General features: G+C 35.6%; 1 protein-coding gene across 1 annotated transcript; it reads right to left on the reverse strand.

Annotated features, from left to right (window-relative positions):
* Positions 1-12,129: 12,129 nt before the first annotated feature.
* LOC113283304 lies at positions 12,130-13,962 on the reverse strand. Its single transcript, XM_026532519.1, has 2 exons — positions 13,582-13,962; positions 12,130-13,377 (listed from the first exon to the last, which is right to left on the reverse strand). The coding sequence occupies exons 1-2, from the start codon at positions 13,784-13,786 to the stop codon at positions 12,314-12,316; spliced, it is 1,269 nt and encodes a 422-aa protein (XP_026388304.1). The 5' UTR covers positions 13,787-13,962; the 3' UTR covers positions 12,130-12,313.
* Positions 13,963-15,479: the final 1,517 nt, after the last annotated feature.

Consider the following 15,479-nt stretch of genomic DNA (forward strand, 5'->3'; position numbering starts at 1 on the left):
AACACTTGACCGTTGACTTTACCGGACCTTAATCTGATGTTGATCGATGACCGCCGACTTTTTTCTTTCCGCCCAATTGAGATGTTTTCCGGTGACGTCTCTGCCCAATTTATGGGCACTTTAAGTGATGGATTGCAGAGAGTCTGGAGAACAAGGATACAAGAACACAAATAGGTGAATTAGGAACAAAATGGGTTGTTGCTGGCAAGATTGACATAACCAATGTGTTGTTTTGGCGGGTTTACTTTACACATTTCAGAACTTAACCACACCAAATAAAAAATTCTAAGCATGCATCGGGACGAGACGAGACGAAGCGAAGGCGAGTCACACCAAATCAAAAATTAGGGACAGTTCGACGGCAAGGTTTGTAATGCTACCTTGGGCAGTGTATGGTGTAGAAGGAGTGTTTCATCCAGGACAGTGTAGATTTGAAAAGAAACGGCGCCAGGTTTCAACCTTAGTTGTGTACTGTGTTAGTGCGCTAATTACTCATCTGCAACTTGATGAAAGTTCCAATTTTAAACCAGTCAATATGTGATTTCTGATTAGGTTTAGTTTAACGTTTGGGTACATTAGCAAATACTTTTATGCGGATACAAGAACTGTTTTTTCTATTAACAAATGAAAGCCTTGGAATTTTTCTTGGGTGGAATTTGGGTTTTTTTTGAACTAAATGATATCTCGGAAGGTAACGCCCAAAGTATTTTACGTGTGAACTCTGTTATCTTAATGCCAATCAAAACCAAGGGTCTTTGGAGTCGATTTCTTTTCAATCAAGTTTGGCAATTGCTTTACCTGTTTATTATTTGTATTTAAACGAAGTTAACTTAATGGTACTATTTTAAAGTTTGTTTCTTTTGCAACCTTTTAAATCCAACCAAAAGTGGAAGTATGAAATGCTAATTAACATCAACAATTCCAAATTAAAACTATATATGGATAGACTTTCCACCACATTGCAGCCTCATTATAGACAGGTCACTGTTGTGTTATCATTGCTTCCATTAGCTACTAACACCTCGCTTCACACCACTAAGTCGCAGACTAATTACTGTAACAGCTGAAAACAATTTTTTATATTTTTCTTACTCAGGGACTAGAACTTATCATTTTCCGGAACCATTTTGAAAACTCATGTTCCCTGGCAGTTTCCAAGGAAAACTTGCTTTCGTTCTTCTTTCCGTCTTCAGTTTTATGAGTTAAGTATAGATCAGTGCATTGTGGTTTTTAAGACAGCCAAGGGTAAGCTGCGTATGATTAGTTGAGTTTTTCTGCTACGGTTGAGATCAGTCAAATATCATTTGTGGCATTTGAAACAATGTTTTTCGTGTGTGACAAAAAAATGTTATGGGTATTAATCATTATGGTTATTAAGCTAATTATAATAATCCGAGCATAATCATGTTATTTGTCACATTTTATATGAGATTCTTTTTGTACACCAAGGGAAACAATTGGTTTGTTTTACTATTGATTGAGCTGACAATAGGTTCTCAAAATCTCAGGTGGTTATTTCTTTTAACATAAACTTGGAACAGTTATATTTTTAGTGGATATTTGTTAATTTCTTGGGGAGTTTAATAGGGAGTGTTCATATTTTTTTCATCTACATGAAAGACAGTTGGAAGACAGCCGCTCGAGGAAGATTATTAAAATGGTGATGCGCTGATGGATTTTGATATACAAACTTCTTTGGCGTAGGAATATCTTGTGGGAAGCTACATAGTTTTTTGGTTAGTACGGATTCGTTTTTGAGTAAAGACAGTGCACTGAAGTTGCTTGACACATATAAACGCTTGGTGATATCACTTCTCTATTCTGGTTTATAAATTAGTTAAGACTTCTCTATTCTGGTTTATAAATTAGTGTAAGATACGGAGTGTGGATGTGAACAATGATTATAGCTTTAAGTTAGTGTTATAGTAGTTTGTGTATATCTAGCTATCTTTCATTTGTAATTTCTGATATTTTTTTTGGGTCGGGATCGGGTAATAAAGACATTTTGTGTATCTCCTGGTTGATAGTTTTAATGTGTGAATGACTGGATTTTTTCTTTTGGCGGGGGTTACTATATATTGTTTGGCATGAAAAATTAATTTTCAGTTTTTTGGATCTCCGGGGATTTCAAGATTTAGTAATTCATTTTGCAGCCAAGCTAAATATTTAAAAGTATTCAGTTACTATTGTAAATGACAAACATGAAGTAAAATTGCAATAAAAAATTGAACCAAGTTTTTCCTTGAAATTTATATACTCGGTAAGATATTTTTTTTATATCGGTAACAAAATTTTATGACCACTTGGTTGACAATATGTGTAATTATTCCCACTTCTTGGTTATATATTTTCTGAGTGAAAATTAAAAATGCACGACATCAAATATGTGATAGGACATCAAACCGGTTGTTTATTTATTTTGAAAATAGCACATCTGCATAAATAACTATCAAACTACCACAACTGGACAAAAAATTATTAAACAACTGAGGAACTGCTAGCTAGATATCCATTAGCGCTAGGAATTTATAATACATCAAAAAAAAAAAGATCACATGATAGACCATATGTAAGAATTTATATTAAAAGGTCAAGGTTGTTTTGAGAATTTCTGAAAAGCAAAGCATCAGATCAAGAAACTCTAAGAATATCGAACTTTGGGAAATTTTGGCTAATTTATGGAGCTGTAATAATTGTATATAGACTTATAAGAGGTCGCATTGCGTTTTTCTTCTATTGCATGAATTTATATTAGTTTGTTGTATATTTTATAATCTTTATTCTATTTTAGTTTTCTAATCAAATTTTTCAATTTTTAATCAAATTAATAATTTTAAAACAAGGTTACAAAATTTCATAAGCGAGAAAATACATTCAAAAATCTAGTTTCTATAATGTAAATTCAAAAATCTAGTTCCAAAACTCTATAGGATAACCCCTAGATACGAAGCCGTAGTTTGAACTTTTATGAAAATATCTAGATAAGTTTAAGTGGTTAACCACCCTTCCTTCAGTTAGGGTTGGGTCCTCCAAAACTCATGTCTACCGAACCTTCTATAGTTTCTTCTACCGGCGGTGTTCTAATATCTTCCACTGCCTCTTCACAGTCTTAAATTATGGCTTCCGTTCAGTTTTCTCAACCTCACCATATAATCACAGTTAAGCTCGATGAAAGTAACTACTCCATATGGCGAACTCAGTTTCTACCCTATCTCTAAGGCTATGATTTAGATGGCCATGTCACCGGTACCAAACCCTGCCCTGCGCCTACTCTTGCGAATGAATCTCCCAATCCTGCTTTTGCTTCATGGACTAAACAAGATAAAATCCTGGTTAGTTGGATGTTTTCGTCTCTTACTCCTTCTGTTTTTCATCATGTTCATCGTCTTACAACAGCCAAAGAAATCTGGACCTCTCTTGAATCTTTGTACGCTTCCAAGTCTGATGCACAAATACATCATCTGCACTGTGAGTTACGTATGCTTAAGAAAGGTTCTCAAACCATGCGGTCATATATTGATCATGCTCGAGATTTGGTCGATAGTCTTGCTGCTGCCAACACCACGGTTACAGATAAAGAATTCCGCCACTGTATCTTAGCTGGCTTGGACAGTTCCTATGATGCCATTGTTACGTCGTTAACCACCACAATGAGCTCGCTGACTGTAGAAGATTTTATCACTTTTCTCCTGACCTTTGAGCTACGTATCGATCAACAGACAAAGATGTTAAACTCTCAGCCAGTTGCTAATCTTGCTGTACAGTCTCGACAGCCTCCATCACGGTTTTCTTCATCAGGTGGGTCTTCTGCGTCCTCTGTTTCCCAGTTTTCTCAATCTCGTGTTTCTGGTAACAACAGAAATCAACCTCAACGTGGGCCTGCTCGTTTTGAAACTCCACATGGGCCTGCTAGTTTTGAAACTCAACGTGGGCCTGCTACAAATTTTGAAACTTCAGCTGTGACTTGTCAACTTTGTGGGCGCAAGAATCATGAGGACCAAGATTGCTGGAACCGTTATGACAGAAATTTTCGCCCACCCAATGATCTTTCTCATCTTCAATTTCCTACTGAGTATACTGGTCCTGATCAAATACAGGTGGGTAATGGTTCTTCTATACCAATTTCTAATGTTGGTTCCTCTATTTTAGGAACTCCCAATCGTAAGTTGCAGCTTTGCAATGTTCTCTTTGCACCAAAAATATCTCACAATCTCTTGTCTGTTTCTCGTATTACAACTGATAATAATGTCTTATTTGAATTTCATCCGAATTTTTGTCTTGTGAAGGATCGATGTACCGGGAAGGTTCTTCTTCGCGGCAGTAGGAAGGGTGGTCTCTATCAACTTGATGCTTCATCTCAATCTCCTCAAGCTTGCATAGGAGAACGTGCTAGTTTACAAGCCTGGCATGCTAGAATGGGTCATCCAATGATGCGCACAGTTCGCAAAGTTATTTCTCAGTTTTCTCTTCCAGTTTCAAACCAAACTATTAGTTTTTGTTCTTCTTGTCATGAGCATAGGAGTCATAAGTTACCTTTTAAATCCAGTACAACTGTTTATTTGAATCCATTAGATTTAGTTATCTCCGACGTACGGGGACCCTCTCATATTTTATCTAATGAAGGTTACAAATATATGTCATATTTATTGATGCATATAGTCGTTTTACTTGGATGTTTCCTATGTCTCAAAAATATGAAGTTTTTTCTATATTCTTTTTGTTCCAAAAACATGTTGAAAATCTTTTTAATCGAAAGATAAAAATATTTCAGTCTGATAATGCTGCTGAGTATCGCAAACTCACTCTGCATCTCCAAAAACTTGGAATTTTTCATCGTTTTTCATGCCCACATACTTCTGAGCAAAATGGTTTGGTTGAACGTCGTCATCGTCACATTCGTGAAACTGGTCTTACTATCCTAAATATGACCTCTGTGTCGTCCTCATACTGGTATGATTCTTTTTACACTGCTTGTTATTTGATGAATCGTGTCCCTTCGACTTCCATTAATAATTCCTCTCCATATGAAGCTCTTTTTGGTCTTCCACCTGATTACACCTCTCTTCGTGTATTTGGTTGTCTATGTTATCCTCACTTGCGTCCATATAGGTCCCATAAAATGGATTTTCTCTCTTCTCCTTGTGTTTTTATTGTCTATAGTCCATGTCACAAAGGTTATAAGTGTCTACATGTTCCTACGGGTCGAATATACGTCAGTCGTCATGTTGTTTTTGATGAGACTACCTTTCCCTTTGCATCCGCGTCATCACCTTCGTCGGCATCGACTGCTTCACAGATAACTCCACCCTCTCCCTTATTGGTTTCTTCTTCTCGTTTCTCTGTCTCTCCGATGTTGTTAGATCGTCCAGCTTTCATTGGACAGCATATACTTCGTCAGTATCCACAACAGCCAACCTCACCTGCTTTTGTTAATAATGAGCCGACATCACCTGCTTCCGTTAATCATCAGCTACAGCTGCCACCTGCTTCCGTTAATCATCAGCTACAGCCGCCACCTGCTTTTGTCAATGATGAGCCGACATCACCTCCACATGTTTCTGCTAATGATCAGCTACAGTTTCCAACATCTTCCACCACATCTCCTTCGGTCCCAACACCAGAAATCATCACGACATCTACTTCTGCAGCATCGTCCAGTTCTACTAATGCGGCACCAGCATCTACTAATGCTTCCATGTCTGCAACAGTATCTGCTCTTCCCACACACCCAACGGTCACAAGAGCTAGAGATGGCATTTTTAAACCAAATTCCAAATATGCTCTTGTATGTGATTCAGCTCTTGAACCTACTTGTATTTCCCAAGATCATAAAGATCCACAATGGCGTACATCATCCGACGACGAGATCAATGCATTGCTTCGAAATGGTACGTGGTCATTAGTTCTATATTCTCCTTCTATGAATGTTATTGGATGTTAGTGGGTTTTTCGAATCAAACGTAATCCTGATGGTACAATTGCACGTCGCAAATCTCGGCTAGTTGCAAAAGGTTATAATCAACAAGAGGGGATTGATTACTCTGAGACGTTTAGTCCGGTTGTCAAACCGTGTACTATATGTATTATTCTTACATTGGCTTTGTCTTCCAATTGGCTTATCCATCAACTTGATGTGCAGAATGCCTTCTTACATGGAGAACTTCAAGAAGTGGTGTACATGAAACAACCTCCAGGTTATGTTGATCCTCGTTTCCCTACATATATTTGCAAATTACATCGTTCTCTTTATGGACTTAAACAGGCTCCTCGTGCATGGTACCACAGACTTAGCACCTTTTTGTTACAAATTGGGTTTGTTACTTCGAAGTGTGACTCGTCATTGTTTATTTACAATGGGACTCATGGTGTTATTTATTTGTTGGTCTATGTGGATGACATTATCGTCACTGGCTCCAGTAGTACAGGTATTTCCTCTATTCTCACTCGTTTACAACAAGAATTTGCAATTAAAGACCTTGGTCAATTGTCTTATTTTCTTGGCATCGAGGCAATTCGTACTTCTTCGGGTTTATTTCTTTCTCAACAACGTTATGCTCATGATCTTCTTATTCGAGCAAAAATGGATGGAATCAAACCAATTACCACTCCACTGAGTACTTCTGGTGATATTTCTTATGATCGAAGTACTTTATTAACTGATGCTACTGAATATCGTAGTATTGTTAGAGCATTGCAATATTTAACATTTACTCGTCCCGATCTTGCATTTGATGTCAATAAAGTTTTTCAATTTATGCATGCTCCTACCGAATTTCACTGGGGTTTAGTTAAGCGTATTCTTCGTTATCTCAAGCATACAAGTACCCTTGGTATACTTCTTCGGCCATCCCCCTCTTTACAATTATCTTTCAGTGCATATACTGATTCTGATTGGGCTGGTTCTCTTGATGATCGTCGTTCTACTAGTGGGTATTGTGTCTATTTGGGTGGAAATATTATCTCCTGGAGTGCTCGTAAACAGAAAACAGTTTCTCGTTCTAGTACTGAAGATGAATATCGAGGACTTGCTATTGCTACTGCTGAAATTATGTGGATTCAGTCACTTATTTCAGAACTACGCATAACTACACGCTCTCCTCCAATATTATGGTGTGACAATCTTGGTGCAACTTATCTCACAGTTAATCCTATTTTTCATGCTCGGACGAAGCATATAGAAATTGATTATCATTTTGTTCGTGATCAAGTTGCTTCCAAACTTCTTGATGTTCGTTTTATATCCTCTAAAGATCAAATTGCGGATATATTTACAAAACCACTATCTAAAGATAGGTTTTCTCTTTTAAGGTCCAAGATAACGGTTCAGGATAACCCGTTACGCTTGCGGGAGGGTGTTAACTCATCATATGTTAGTGTGTAAAATAACACACAGTTTCCTTTTCTCAAGTAAATTGTATTTTAGGAATTTAACCTTTGTTAGGAAACACACTTTCCTTGCAGCTCAAGGAAGTTTGTGTATAAATACTTTGTATTCTGTTTTGATAATTCTCGTACAATTCAGTTAATCAAAAACAAGTTCAGTCCCTTCTATATTCTCTTCTAGTTAACCTATGGTTTATAGTTTTATCTTCCCCTAAAAATAACGTTCTACTTAGATAACATACATTTTGGAGCTATTTTTTCCTTTTACCTTGAAAGTGAGCATCGTTTGCTTGGCACAATGTTTAAAAGACCAAAGAAAACCGAACTAAAAATTGGTCGCGAAATGCGGCTTAGTGATGTTACGAAAAGAGGATTGCGATTACCAAATGTCTAATCCACAGATAATTGTGATGGCAATTGTTGTATTTTCTAGTGGCAGTACTCGCTTGTGGCAAGACTTCTTACACGATTATATTTTGAATGCTCGTCAAATGCAGTATCCTATGCAATGAAGAGAACATTTGGAATACTTCATGTAAAAAATCATGGGAAGTAAGACAATATATGTTTTTGTCAATGACCCAAAAGAAAAAGAATGAAACAGATAACTTTATCAATTGAAGAGAAAGAGTAGAAACATTAGCTTAGCTTGGCAACAAGTTGGTCAACTGTCATTTTCTTCTGCCACTGGGAAATGAATTCATAAGAGTAAGTTATTTCATTGTCTTAGGATGCACAAGTGTACTTTGAATTTTTGAATGTTGAGATGGTTTGTTGTACAACAAGATGATTAATCAGGAAATGGGCTATCTAGCCAAAAACACAAATTTTCTGGCCATATGGACTGGTAGAAGTTTCGTCTGGGTCAAATGGACAGTTCAACTTTTTAATTGAAACTGACCCAATTACCCTTTTGTAACTGTACGTTCCCCGTCTCCTCAACAAAACCACGTTCTCCTTCTCTCTTCAGATGAAAACCGCCAACATCCTTCTTCTTCATCTTCTCACAAACTAGAAGAGGAACAAATTCGTCCATTGTTTCCCTAAACCAAAAACCATCAGAAATCGATTTCCTCCACCGTCTCCTAACCATCAACAGTAGCAGATTCATCAGAAACCATCCGAAAATCAGTTTCCTGCAATACTTGTTATGCATAACTGCTTATGCAGTAAAAACAACTATGCATAACTGCGTAGCTTATTATGCATAACTGCTTATGCAGTAAAAGCAACTATGCATAACTGCGTAGCTTATTATGCATAACTGGTTATGCAGTAAAAGCAAACATGGTGAACTGCATAACTTATTATCTATCCTGCATGTTGCTTGTTATGCATATCTATCCTGCATGTTGCTTCAGAAAAAAAAATTCTTACTCAAAATTAAAATATCAAATCAACAACAGCAAAGATCAAATTTAAAAAAATCAAATCATATCTATCCTGCATAACATCTTAGGCATTGTTTAGAGTATCTGCATAACTGGTTATGCAGTAAAAACAACTATGCATAACGTTATGCATAACTGGTTATGCAGTAAAAGCAACTATGCATAATTGCGTAGCTTATTATGCATAACTGGTTATGCAGTAAAAGCAACCATAACTGCGTAGCTTGTTATGCAGATCCAAAATTAACTGCATGATTTGTTATGCATTTTTTAGAGTATCTGCATAACTTGGTATGCATAACTGGTTATGCAGTAAAAACAGCTATGCATAGTGTTATGCATAACTGCTTATGCAGTAAGAGCAGCTATGCATAACTGCGTAACTTGTTATGCATAACTGGTTATGCAGTAAAAGCAACCATAACTGCGTAGCTTGTTATGCAGATCCAAAATTAACTGCATGATTTGTTATGCATTGTTTAGAGTATCTGCATAACTTGTTATGCAGTAAAAACAGCTATGCATAACGTTATGCATAACTGCTTATGCAGTAAGAGCAGCTATGCATAACTGCGTAACTTGTTATGCATAACTGGTTATGCAGTAAAAGCAACTATGCATAACTGCGTAGCTTATTATGCATAACTGCTTATGCAGTAAAAGCAACCATAACTGCGTAGCTTGTTATGCAGATCCAAAATTAACTGCATGATTTGTTATGCATTGTTTAGAGTATCTGCATAACTTGTTATGCATAACTGGTTATGCAGTAAAAACAGCTATGCATGACGTTATGCATAACTGCTTATGCAGTAAGAGCAGCTATGCATAACTGCGTAACTTGTTATGCATAACTGGTTATGCAGTAAAAGCAACTATGCATAACTGCGTAGCTTATTATGCATAACTGCTTATGCATAACCCTGGATATTCCAAATCAACAACTAAAATCAAAAACTAACAAAGATTAATCTTCAAATTCATAAAAAATCATCAACAACTAAAAATTACTTCAAAATCAACAGAGAAACTTCAATTGGACAAAAACCAAATCAAAATTATTTCAATTGAAATTTACCATTCGACGCTATTAGATGAAACTTCGATTCAACAGTTGAAACTCCAATTGAAAACTTCGATTCAACAAACTATTCAACAATCATTAATCACCATGATTGATCAACCAGATCTAAAAAAGACACGAGCTCTGAAACTTTGATCGAATTCTGCAGGTGAGGAATAAACGAGCTCTGCCGGGACGGGGAGTTTTTGAAAAGAGAAATAAATTCTCTTTGAAAAGAAGAGTTTAGAAGGTTAGGGGTATTTTAGGTAAGACATATTTTTTTATTTTAATTTTCCTGGGCCAAATATCCAAATTGGCTATATAAACAGTATATTTTTGATGTTTGGCTATATAAACAGTATCAAAAACTAAGAATCTATTTCACCAAGGAATTTTGTGTTTTGGTCTTTTTGACCAATTTTGTGATGATTAATACCTTGAAACTAATTACACCTCGATTAATATAATTAATTAATCAACTATAATTAAATGTATTATACTCAACTTTGCAGTATCTTGTTAATCAACTTCAAGGATTATAAAAAAATTAAAATATGCCACGCCTAAGGTTTTCTTTTTCATTTTTCTTGTAGTTTTTATATCCTCATTCGACAAACGGATTACATATCGTCTCTTTCTTCATTTTTCCGTTTTTTTTTTTTTTTTGCAGAAAACATCCTTGCAAAATATTTACAAGTTTCAAAATGCAAATAATTTGCAACTCCATTTGTTATCCTTTAATTTTTCTGCAATTTGGCTATTGCTCACAGACTTCATGACCATGAACCGTTTTGGCCACAAGATTTGAAAAACAAATCTTGCATGCCCGTCTTGCAGGTGCTTTTTTTTGTAGAACATGTTGCCATCTTAGACCTGAAGCTATTGTGAGTTTGAGAACGTACGTAATTCTTTTTTGACGGTCTATGGTGGTTTCGAAATATTGGAACCTCAAACCAGAAAATAACTTTGTTTTGGATTGTGCATGGAATCAAGAAACGTATATTGTGCTAGCTCAATCCTACAGATGTATCATCTAGTCTAGGTTATAAACCTGCATATACTTCAAGAATTTACTAGGAAATTTACTTTACAGAGGGATTAGCCTGCATGTATATATGTATCATCATAATGTGTTGGATCCAACTCCCAGGACCTCTAAATATAGAAGAAATCAATTCGATGGGATCATTGCCTACATATACCTAATTAACTTAGTGGACTATGAAGCTAACACTAACCAAAAGAGAATGCATTTTGTAACAAAATGCATTAAATTGTTGAAAAAACAGAAAATATAAATTGCTTGTCAGTTATAAGCTAGATCATAGGTATACCGTATATAGATTGTACAGATGTGCGCATACCATAAATTAAATTAAATGTATAAAAACAAGGTTTGGTATTAATAGATACACAGTACGTGGGTTTGAAGGTGACTGTTGACGTTAATACTGGTTCTGGTTAAGAAAGGATAGGTTAGCTTGAGAGATGTAGAGATGTTTGTTAATATTAAGTTTCTTAATCAATTGGTAGAGTAAGAAATATATTCTTTCGGATTTGGGTTTGCTATGAAGAAGACGTACAATTGACATTTTGATGTTTTAAACTTGTTTGTCCAGGTAACTGAATTTCTTGGTGGCATTTATTGTCTATGCAAATGAGTAAATAGAGGGTTAACATATAGAATGATCAGTGTACTACAAATTAACTAAACAAGATTGAAACATAGGTTTCTTTATTTATGAAAACTTAGACAGTTAAAAGAATCGATTAAATAATTATATGGGTAACCTCTTTGACTAGCAAATGTCCATATTGATGATCAGTTTGGTTAGTTAAGTACAGAGACGAGCTTCCTCTTAACACGAAATTGCATGTTTTTCTTTATCCTGGAATAACAAATGTATGACAGTCTAGAGCATTCGCCTGCCAAAACACAACCAAGGCCTATAACCCATCATACAGTATTTTCTTCTCAAACTAAGTTTTGCGACGAATACCGTAAAACTTATATATGCCACGATGAACTTCTCACACCAGCCATCCAAGTTTGAATTTTGTTTGTTTTCTTAAAGCAATTTTGAAGTTTGAAAAATGGGTTTGGACATGACTCGCGTCAATGATATTCAAATTTACGAATTTTGTCGGTCATTATCACTTGCAGGCCGATAATATATGCACAACAGAAAAACATTTACCTAACTAGGTAGGTTTTTCCGTTTAGAAAGAAAAAAAAAATCGACAATGTGCGGTCGTTATAATGTTAGAACTGCAAAAGACCTCAACAGGTGCTTACAGTCACGGCAGATGACACTTTTATAAGTAAATATAAGAACAGTATACTCTTATATGTATAGTTGGTGCCCGGGATTCCCAAACATCAACAGAAAACTACTACAGCATAAGATTTCAACTAATTATTCTCTAGCTAGAGGTACATAACCGTAACATTAGTTGTTTCAAGCTAGAAATATCATCAAGGCAAAGAAATACCAACTCCAAGAAAGTCTATAAAAGCAGGCACCTCTTTTTGTTCCACTGCGGATTGATCATGAGGATCCCCTAATTGCTCTTGCAGTTGGTTTGACATGCTCAACCTCGGACATTCGTATGAACGAGTATGGCCTAAATGAACTATATCCTGCTTATTGGTTAATTTCTTATCACTTCCAAAACGTAAACCCGTACCATCACCAAGATTACTTGTGGGGAGCTCGCCAGCGGGATGTGACATTCTGACAAAGTTGCCCGGTTCAGTAATTGCTGCACCTAAACTCCTGTATCCCGGTCCATACATTGATGAAGAAGAATACTTTGATAAATTATAACACTGATGATGATAGTGATGAAGTGCTGATGAACGGTCGCCATTAAAACCATGTAATGACGATGGCCTCTCCATGATACGACAAGCATTGCTAGAAGTGGAACTGCGAAATATATCCCTTACTACTAATGTTGATGATCCTCCACCATTACCTAATCCATTCATCAAATGTTTCTGTTGCGAGTAGACAGTACCTGTTGGTCCTGCAGGAAAAACCCAAGAAGGTTGTACTGACTTATCCGAAAGTGATGTGCCCGTCCAGAAGATTTCAAGCGCTTCATGTTCATCGCTGCTGTCGATATCTTTGTGCCTCTCTCGGAATTCAATATTGATCCCACGGCTGCTACAACTGTTTTCATATTGGAATTCACTCGAGCAATTATATAGATCATTGTTGTGACTAGATCTTAGTGATGAGTATATTCCTACAAAACCATTACTTTTATCATAATAATTAATACTACTAGATGATGAGGATCCCTTTGAACCGTACAGTAATTTGGATCGTTCTCTTTGTTTTCTAGCCATGATGACATGCCAATGATTCTTGACAGCGTTATCTGTTCTGCCAGGGAAGAGTCGTGAAATTAGAGCCCATTTGTTTCCATGAACGCGATGAGCTCCAAGAAGCCTGTCTTCTTCTTCCACTGAGAAGGGTCTTCTGTTAATTCGTGGGTCTAATTGGTTAAACCATCTCAATCTACAGCTCTTCCCTATATAATTAAGCAATCAAACAAACCAATTAAATTCTTTGTATATAATCGAAACATATATAGAAGACATGAAAGCTCGAAAAAGCATGTGCATGCATCAGTATATATATATGTATATATATAGTTATAACAATTAGTACTGACTGAAAGATTCGATCGATCTACGCTATAGTTGATGAGATTTCTCCATATGATTGTGTATACCTGATCTTCCTTGAAGTTTTTCTGCAATTGAATTCCAGTTTTGAGGGCCATACTGCTCAACCAGTTGTCTAAGTTTTTCATCTTCAGCGGGTCTCCAGTGACCTCTTGGGCAACTTTTGTTTGTCAGATCATCAAGATTATTATTATTCCCGCGGCTGGTACTACTACTGCCTCCAACAGATGATGATACTGTATCTGCTTCCATATATCTTCAATCTATATCGATGGTGATTGTTGGATTTTATTATCCTGCTCGCGCAATTGTTTACATGTACACTTCTGACCTTGATGAAGATTATATGATAATAGGATCACACCTGGGTGGCTTAGTTAATATTTATATAACAATATGTTTACAAGAAAAGAAGATGAAGATGAAGAAAGTGGTTGTAGATGAGAAGTCACTTTTGTTGGTTTTACACGATATGAATATGATGAGCAATATACCATCCCTCTCTAGCTATAGGTATATTATGTTTATACATGGACATTTATTTAGTTACTTCTAAAAATGAAAATATGTAGCTACTGGCCAATAAACAATCACCCTCAATTAATCCTTCTCACCTATTTTTCTAACCTCCTTAATTAAATTTAACATCTTTCTTTCCCTATCAACAAACACCAATTTGAGGCATTACCGGATTTCCAAAACTTGTTAGTTTAACTGATTATTAGTTTATAGTATTATGCCAATTACTGAATAGGAAAAATTAGATATCAAGTTGCACATGTATAGCTCTAATCTGGCAAAGAGTTGTGCCCTACAATTTCTCGTAGGAATTAAATGTTAGCCATGAAGCAGGTAAAAGAAATTAAATCTCAGTACCTAGATATTTTCGGTTAGAATTCCTCTAAAACTACACATGCCACATCAGACGTTGGAATACATTAGCTTTTATAGTTATGAATGAAAAAAATTGAGACGCGTGGCAATTAGCTGTCCAGAATTAAAGATAAAACAAAAATAAAAAATATTGAAAAACGCGTAATGATTTTATAATATGACTGAAAAGACCTAGTATAATAAAAAATCTAAAACCAAAAGAAAAAGTTATTCAACTGGTCATGGTTACTCGCTGGCAAGTGCTAACGCGTAGCCATTACGCGCTTTTCCTTAAATCAAAAAGTGGTTCTTTTTTACGACGAACCAACTTTAGAATCAACCAATTTGACCACTTTTTCCAGGCTTGTAAACCTTATTGTGAACGCCATAAGTTTAACACTTGTAAGAACCTTTTGAAATAACTATGACTATACATAAAATGACTTCCTAGAAAAACATTTTTCATATATACTGGGTTGAATCTGATTTTGTGAATAAAACACTTTTTAAAGAACGTTCATGTATCATTATCAGATTTAATTTTATTAGTTATGTACTCGGAGAAGAAATTCTTAACAAGATCAAGGTAGTGAAACCAACTAAACCAGTAAATTTAACACTTCTTTGGGGAAGTGTGCATGGATTAATCGGGTCAGTTAATTAGTGTTATTTGAACAGTGGTATGAGAATTATTCTTTTAGTCTGATGACAAATTAATGAACCTATGTTTGGGGAATACCCCACAAATTTGGGGATAAACAAAAACACAAAAAAAAAGAAAAGAAAAAAAACGCGATAATATGCAATAATAAATTTAAGAAGCTCTTATCCAAATAATTTTGGTAGTGGTTAAATTATATATCCTTGACTAGCTAGTTGTTAATTAGACTAGTTTATTAAGATTAACAAGTTAATATTTTAGTTTGTTAAGATTAAACATAAGATTTGATTTTTTTTAAGTGTTAGTTATAGAATGCAGGGAGAAGAAGAAGGATTTTGGTAACTTTAAAAGAAATGAGAGATTCTAGTGAGGAATTGATGTCGGAGAATTCTCATCTCACAAAGAAGACGA

This window comes from Papaver somniferum, chromosome 5, assembly GCF_003573695.1.
Source record: "Papaver somniferum cultivar HN1 chromosome 5, ASM357369v1, whole genome shotgun sequence".
NCBI classification, from domain to species: domain Eukaryota; kingdom Viridiplantae; phylum Streptophyta; class Magnoliopsida; order Ranunculales; family Papaveraceae; genus Papaver; species Papaver somniferum.